The 8,933-nt window shown below is 35.4% G+C and overlaps 1 protein-coding gene and 1 non-coding gene across 2 annotated transcripts; one reads left to right on the forward strand and one right to left on the reverse strand.

Annotated features, from left to right (window-relative positions):
• Positions 1–3,419: 3,419 nt before the first annotated feature.
• LOC141669946 (small nucleolar RNA R71) lies at positions 3,420–3,526 on the forward strand. Its single transcript, XR_012554198.1, has one exon. It is a non-coding gene; the product is annotated as a small nucleolar RNA R71 (small nucleolar RNA).
• A 2,726-nt stretch (positions 3,527–6,252) lies between these two features.
• LOC141666345 (uncharacterized) lies at positions 6,253–7,830 on the reverse strand. The gene is made up of 2 exons (XM_074472336.1): positions 7,821–7,830; positions 6,253–6,638 (listed from the first exon to the last, which is right to left on the reverse strand). Exons 1-2 carry the CDS (start codon positions 7,828–7,830, stop codon positions 6,253–6,255), a joined length of 396 nt encoding a protein of 131 aa, XP_074328437.1.
• Between the last annotated feature and the right edge of the window lie 1,103 nt (positions 7,831–8,933).

The raw sequence follows: 8,933 nt of genomic DNA on the forward strand, positions 1-8,933 counted from the left end.
AAGCATTCCAATTTCACCTACAAGTCTAGTGAAAGTTGCTTCATCCAAAGATTTAGTAAAAATGTCAGCTATTTGTTTTTTTGTTGGTACAAAAATGAGCTCAATGGTACCATTAATAGCATGTTCTCTAATAAAATGGTACTTTACATCAATGTGCTTTGTCCTAGAATGATTCACTGGATTAGCTACTATAGATATAGCACTAGTATTGTCACACATGATAGGAATTTTGTGTAACACTAGGTCATAGTCCATTAGCTAATTTCTAATCCAAAGCACTTGAGTACAACAACTTCCTACAACTTTGTATTCAGCTTCAGCTGTAGAAGTTGATACAGATTGTTGTTTCTTGCTATACCAGGATACAAGTCTTTGTCCAAGAAATTGACATCTTCCACTGTTACTCTTTCTGTCAACCCTGCATCCAGCAAAATTTGCATCTGTGTAACCAACAGCTTCAAAACTAGTTCCCTTAGGATACCATAATCCCAAGTTTGGATGATTACCTTTTCTTCCTCAATCTTATTATCATCCTTCCCCTGTGCTTTTACAATAATTGAACATAGATTGGCAGAACAATGTTTTAACAATTCAGATCAGTCATTTTTCATGCTAGATCATATAGTAGTTATTATTGATGATGCGCACAGTAAATCAAAACAAATTACTATCAACAATGACATGTTTTATTGCTTAATTATGACCAATATTCCGGTCAGGAATCCACGAGCTTATCAACACTTTATGGAAACTACAGAGCAGAGAAACGTTACCACTTGCACAAGGCTCCGCACCTCATTTCTTTTTTAGAGGTTTTCAGAGTTCGTGTACCTAACAAGGAGCCATTGATCGCGGGATTTAAATACGTGATCTAGCGATAGTTAATGTGTACACAAGCCACCTGCGATAGGATCTTAAAAATTCTATAAACATATAATTCTCTAACATAGAGACAAACACCATAATCATCATATCTAATTATCGAGATTAAACCGAAGGCGGAAGCGTACCTGAATCCATAAGGCGATAATCATAACGGTATCTAAATCTGTATAGTGTCCTTGATTATTGTCTTCCTCAACCAAGTACTCCTTAGGGTTTCTCAATAGCTCTCTCTGATGGGTAGAAGATAAGATGTTACGTTACGTGTACTTGATATATTGGGGACTATAACCCTTTTATATACCACCTAATTAAATCTCCCATTATAATTTAATTGGGCCTGATATTAGGTATCCACTTATTAGGTCCATACAATAAATTAAAATATAATTGGGTTTCTTATTTGATCACTTAATTTAACCCAATATAATAAATAACAAATATAATTGATATATTTATATGTAGACATAAAATAATAATTATTATTAAAATAATAATAACAATCTCCCACTTGGGCTTCATATGAATCCAGAATCAATTGTACAAAACTTTAGTGCGCAACTTTACGCAATTTATCGTCCTTAGAATTTACCAAAATAATTCGGTCCGTCTACTATATGTGCATGAGATTCTGGCGGCATTCGTCACAAACTTTACGTGACTAAACCTTCCATGGTCTCCACACAAATATATTCAACAACATGAATCAATGCATGGATAAGTGGCATGGAAATTACTTATAATGTGATCTATATAATGTCTATTTCCAACTAGTCCTTAGTCAATCTCTAACAAGATTGATTCCAATTTTCTAAACTCAATGTTAAACCACAATAAGAAAATTGAATAAAATTATAGTGACATTTAATAAAAATCCATCAACTGTATTCTGCAGAACATAAACAACTCAATATTTATTACATAAAACACCAAAATACAAACTCCTACTAAACCAAAGTATCACATAAGGTAACACCCATATGAGCAGTATGATCGTGAAAAACCTTAGGTGTTAATGGCTTAGTGAGCTGATCCACAATCATGGACTTAGTGCCAATGTGTTCTATCGAAATCTGTCCACTATGAATCTTATCTTTAACAACTAGGAACTTAATATCTACATGTTTTGCATCTGTAGTGCTCCTATTGTTGTTTAAATACTCCACTGTTGACTTATTATCACAAAATATCTTTAATGGTCTTTCAACACCATCAAGGATTCGCAAACCAGTGACAAAGTTTGCATACATAAAGCTTGATTGGATGCCACAAAATATGCTATATATTCTACAGCCATGGTGGATGAAGCTATGAGCGTCTGTTTGGCAGACCTCCATGAAATCGCTCCACCAGCCAGTAGATAAACATAGCCCGAAGTAGATTTTCTTTCATCTTTACATCCTCCAAAGTCAGAATCTGAATATCCAATGATTTCTAGATGATCTAATTTCCTGTATGTGAGCATATAGTCTTTTGTTTTCTTCAAATACCGTAAGACCCGTTTCACTGCTTTCCATTGCTCCATTCCCGCATTACTCAAATATCTTCCCAACATTCCAACAATGAATGTTATATCAGGATGAGTATAAACTTGAGCATACATTAGGCTTCCCACTGCCGATGCATATGGTATCCTTTACATTTTCCTTATCTCAAGTTCATTCTTGGGACACTGTTTAAGACTAAATTTGTCTCCCTTAGACACGGGTGTATCCATTGGTGCACAATCTTTCATGCCATACCTTTCCAGGACCTTTTCGATATAGCTCTTTTGTGACAATCCAAGAATACCTCGAGGGCGAACTCGATGTATCTGAATTTCTAATACAAAAAAGGCGTTACCAAGATCCTTCATCTCAAATTGGTTAGTGAGAAATTTCTTGGTATCGTGCAATAAGCCTATATTATTAGTAGCAAGTAAGATATCATCAACGTATAAGAGAAGAAAGATAAATTTGCTCCCACTGAACTTGTGATATAAACAATGTTCCACCAAGTTCACTTCGAAACCATATGATGTGATTACATGATGAAATTTGTGCTACCATTCACGAGAAGCCTGTCTGAGACCATAGATGGACTTCTTTAATTTGTAAACCACAGTCTTTGGATCTTCAATGACAACGTCTCCTGGTTGCACCATATAAATTGTCTCACCAATGTTTCTATTGAGAAACGCCATCTTTACGTCCATCTGATATAGCTCTAGATCATAATGAGCCACAAGTGCCATAAAAATTATTAATGAGTCTTTCATGGAAACCGGAGAGAAAGTCTCATTGTAGTCGATATCTTTCTTTTAAGTGAATCATTTAGCTACTAGATGAGTCTTATATCTTTCGATGTTACCACTCGAATCCCTTTTGGTTTTAAATACCCATTTGCACCCAATAGGTTTTGAGCCTTTAGGCAACTCGACAAGATCCCAAACATCATTGTCTTTCATAGATTGCATCTCTTCATTCATGGCATCAATCCACTTTTGAGAGTTAGGACTATGCATGGCTTGTTGAAGATTTACAAGATCATCTTCCCCAATGCCATGGTGTGGGCACTTCCTTAGCATCTCCTTATATCGATCCCAAGCCTCACACAGAGATTCTCCAGTTTGCTGTGTAAACTGAGTAAGGGCATTCCTGATTGCAGCAGTCTTCGCCATAGGAAAGAATTTAGTGAGAAACTTTTGAGCAAGATCTTCCCATGTGGTGATAGACCCTGGTGGTAGAGAATGTAACCAGCACTTTGCCTTATCCCTCAAAGAAAATGGGAAGAGTCACAACTTGATAGCATCTTCAGTCACCCCATTGAACTTTAAAGTGTCGCAAATCTCGATGAAATCCCTGATGTGCATGTTGGGGTCTTCTGTAGGAGAACCCCCAAACTGAACTGAGTTTTGTATCATCTGAATCGTCCTCGACTTGATCTCAAAAGTGTTAGCCGCAATGGCTGATCTGATGATCCTCGACTGAATATCATTGATCTTTGGCTGAGAATAATCCATCAAAGCCTTAGGAAATTCTGCTTGATCTCCCATCACTACTAAAGCTGGTTCCTCGATTTTCTTTTCTTCTTCTACTTTCTCTTCGTCCTCAAAAACTTCCCTTCGAACCACTACAGCTTCTTCCTCGGCTTGATCCAAATTTCTCTTACGAGTCCGAGAACGCGTATGCATACACGCTCGCTAGATTATCTGAAATAAGACAAGGAAACAGATAAGTAACAATGTCCGAGTCAATAAACTTTAACGATCACTGATGACAAGCACATAAACTAAAAGTTAACACCGAGTCCCCGGCAGCGGCGCCAAAAACTTGTTAGTCGCTAAGCACGCGCTAATAATACACGTAAGTATACGCGATCACAAGTAATATAGAATTATTTATAGTTCGATCCCACAGAGACTGGTTAAATAAACTATGTGATTTATGCACTTATGCAACAATGATATGGCTATTATTCAATGCTAAGACGAATAACAAATTGGGTTTTGATTATACTATGATTAACTATTGAGAATTATACTGGAGAACAATAACTAAATAGATTAATAGAGTTGAATAATATATGACACAAACATGAGTTCTAACTTCATTAAGTACTTCATTCATTAGCCTTTTTGTTCTTAACCTTAACATGCAATGGCGATGACACTAATCAGATAACACGAAACTGATAATCGCCAACTTTCATTGTACGAATACCATACTACCAGACATCCATAAAAGAGATAGAAGCTGAATAGACACCAATTATATTGAGACCCTATATGTCTATAGAATTTGACAACATAAAGGTTTAATGCACAAGTTATCTACCGTGATTACATAGGGCAAGTAAGACGGTTAAAATTACCTACGAATCATGCATATCAATACATGAACCTATGCTAGCATGACAAGTTCTAAATCTTTAAATTCACTATCGCTTCATTAAGAATTAACACGCTATCTTATAAGTTCGCGACACTCATAAGACGAATAAGCACAACCAATACTAGGTTATCATACAATCACCACACGCTAAGGCATCGAAACAAATCAACTAAAGAAATCCATAGATAAATCCGTTAGAACCCCACAATAACGATTAGCCCATAATCAGACTCATCATCAATGTGGGTTTCGATGAAAGCATGGTATAAGAAATGTAGCCTTTATAAACAAATCATAAACAAAGTACGTAATCCAGAGTATTAGGTTCAACAAAACAAGAAACGAGCATCCAAGTTTACAACTTAGAACAAAGATTCACAAGAATAAATTAGATCTTCTTCGCCTTCGTCGAATTGTGCTATAGGTCTTCTTGTCGTCTTCTCCTTCAGCTCCGTTATGTCTCTCCCTTTTAGAACCTCTTTATTTAGGTATATATAGCAGCCCATGCAAAGTAGAAGTCTTCCAATCAGAAGCCAAGTAGAATCAGGATTTTAACATCCCAACCCGGCGCGGCCACGCGCTTGATCAGCGCGGGCGTGCTGTGTCTCTGAAGTTTGGGCGCGCGCTATGATAGCACGGGCGCGCTGGCCTCCTAGATAAAAAATTTCTTTCTTTCTTTTCTTCCTGCAATGAGTTGGTTTCCCGAGTTTTATTCCTTGGACACCATCCTAACACCATATTAGCATCAAATCAATCATAATTCACCTGAATTCCGGATTAATGCATGCAATGCAAAAACACTAGAAAACACATTAAAATACCAACAACTCGAGTACAAATACACCAATTCAAAACTTAATGGAGCGTTATATAGTGTCATAAATGCCACTCAACAATAATCTAAATGTTCCAACAGCTTCAACTGAAACTTTATTGTTGTCGCCCACATAGATGAATCTTTCGGCATCAATTGCTGGTCGGCTCCACAAGCAACCCTGCATAGATACACTTATGTGAGTAGTGGCACCATAATCTACCCACCAAGTATCCTTAGGTACATAAGCCAAATTAACTTCAGAACAAACAAAGACAGAAGTCTTACCCTTCTTCACACGCCAAGCAGCATATTTGGAACACTCATTCTTCATGTGTCCAGCCTTCTTACTAAAGTAGTAGGTTGTTCCCTTATCCTTCTTCTCTTGCAACTGATGCTTGAGTTTTCCACTTGCAATATCCTTACGTCTCTTTCTTTTCTTGTCGTGAGAGCTTTATGCCAAGTGAGCACTCCCGGTCTTCTCTCGTAAAACCCTCTCTTCCTCTTGCACACAGTATGAAATGAGCTCATTAAGAGTCCATTTTTCCTTTTGAGTATTATAACTCACCACAAAGTGTCCGAACTGAGGAGGCAGAGAAATAAGAACCAAGTGAACAAGTAACTCATCCGAAAGTTCTAACTTGAGTTCTTTGAGTTTGCCAACAAGATTAGGCATCCCAATGATTATGTTCCCTTTTCTTTATACTTCATGGTCACGAGTTTTGACAGAAGATTACTCGTTTCCACTTTCTCATTCTTAACAAAATATTGCTCAATCTCGGAAAGGAACTTTTTGGCACTTGTGCTCTCAGCAATAGAGCCCCGAAAGCCAGTTGGAATCGTTCGCTTCATGATCTCCAGACACATGCGATTAGAGCGTTCCCATTTTTCAATTTGATCCGTTTTGGGATCATCTGTAGTGGGAACTGGTAGCTCTTTCCTTAGCGCAAGGTCGCGATCCATACACCCAAGAACGATCTCAACATTCTCTTTCCACGTGACATAGTTTGTCCCATTCAACATTGGAATCATGCTCAACTGAGCGGAAGCAGAATTAACACTAGCAGTATCTGAAATAGAAAACAAATATACGACAAATGCTCAAAACTAGAATATACAATAATGTGATAAATTTTAATATTGGCAGAACCATCACAAGATTACCTAGCGCAACATTAAATTTTAGTCTTTGGACAGAAAATTTAATTTACAATTAGGAATCTCCACGCAATAATCAAGTATTAATAATCAATTTCTGTCAAATAATATGCCTTTCTTTGGACCGACTTATTATTCACATGAAAAACTTAATATCGTTACATACTTATTATCACAAGAATATATTAATTTTGGACAAACGTTACCTTCCTTTGGGCTGATAAAGTTTGCATAAAATTAAATATTCTATCGTCACAATAATATTTTTGAATTAATTAATCTACACAAAAGAGGTCACTTTGGCGACATATTGCTTCAATCAATCAACTTAAAAATATTCGACCACTTAAATAAATAAGTTAATATTAATTTGCCAAATAATTAAATTTAAATCACAAGAATATATTTTCTTTATTTACGACGTACTAACCAAAATTATGTAAACATCGTAAAGTATGTTTAAATAATAGTAAAATCTAGAAATATGAGTAAATTGGTTCATTTGAGGCAAGCCGCACAATTTTATATTAATTTAAAGAACCAAAAAAAATTGATAAAAGATTTTAACTAAAATCGTACTCATGGGTCCTAAATCAGTGTAGCAGCCACATGACTTGATTTGACTACCTAAACAAAGACATAAGCATAAATAATGATTATACACCAATACACAGAATCTTTATTTCATCATGACACAAAAGGAAGACATCCTGACTTAAACTAAAATACAAGGCCGCCAATTAAGTCTACTTTAACAACCAAAGCAAAACAAGACTTATAGGCCTGAATCCACACAACGATCACGTGCTATAATATTAATAAACCAAATACATGATCACAAGCACTCGACAAACATAATCATGGCGGCGCAGAAAAAATAATTAAAAATTACGCATCAAACTGTATCCAAATTCAATGATATATCGTTATCACAAAAAATCAAAAGTGAATTCCGGATAATAGATATGAAGCAGGCTCTGATGCCAATTGATAGGATCTTAAAAATTTTATAAACATATAATTCTCTAACATAGAGACAAACACCGTAATCATCATATCTAATTATCGAGATTAAACCGAAGGCGGAAGCGTACCTGAATCCATAAGGCGATAATCGTAACGGTATCTAAATCTGTATAGTGTCCTTGATTATTGTTTTCCTCAATCAAGTACTCCTTAGGATTTCTCAATATCTCTCTCTGATGGGTAGAAGATAAGCCGTTACGTGTACTTGATATATTGGGGACTATAAATCTTTTATATACCACCTAATTAAATCTCCCATTATAATTTAATTGGGCCTGATATTAGATATCCACTTATTAGGTCCATATAATAAATTAAAATCTAATTGGGTTTCTTATTTGATCACTTAATTTAACCCAATATAATAAATAACAAATATAATTGATATATTTATATGTAGCCCAAAAAATATAATTCAATATGCTAGATAATAGCATAAAAAGTTTAACAATTAACATTGATGTAAAGATGAATGCTAAAATGTTGACCTACAAAACTGGACAATAATTCTGAATATGCACAGCTAAGAATGGACTAAGGTATCATGATGTTTACAATTAATTTGATGGAACATTAGCTTCAGTAGGTTGCAATATGTGGTACATATGGCAGCTCTCAACATTTATGCAATCACTATCCAGTTCAGTTGTACCAACTCATGATATGAATCTGCAATTGCTTTTTTTACTTATTTAAAATTAAAAAAAAAAGTCTCTGTAATGCAAACTCAGTTAATAAAATATACAAACATAAAAGATAACCTACAAGTAGTCAAGGAGTATATTAATCATATATAGCATGAAATGTGAACCCATTTATGTCATGCATTAAGCCATCAACACAGGAGATAACTAAGCGAAATAAACATATACATATACATATATATATATGAGTTATTTGCAAAATGTATCCCCCTGTTTTGGCCCAAATGCGTTTTTTACCTATACTTTATATAATTGTACTTTGCATCCCCTAACTATTTTTGACGCGACAAATTGCACCATTTCCGTTAATTTTGTTAAAATTCTCAGGGGTATTTTAGGAAATTAAAATATTTAATTCTACCTTCATCTCTTTCTCTTTCTCTAACTCAGCAATCAGTGCTATGGACCCTCCTTTCTTCCTTCCTTTCTCCATCCTCTCATCTTACTCTATTTCAAGCTCATAAGTTTTCAGGATGT

The sequence above is a fragment of the Apium graveolens genome, chromosome 6 (genome assembly GCF_009905375.1).
Source record: "Apium graveolens cultivar Ventura chromosome 6, ASM990537v1, whole genome shotgun sequence".
Lineage (NCBI taxonomy): Eukaryota > Viridiplantae > Streptophyta > Magnoliopsida > Apiales > Apiaceae > Apium > Apium graveolens.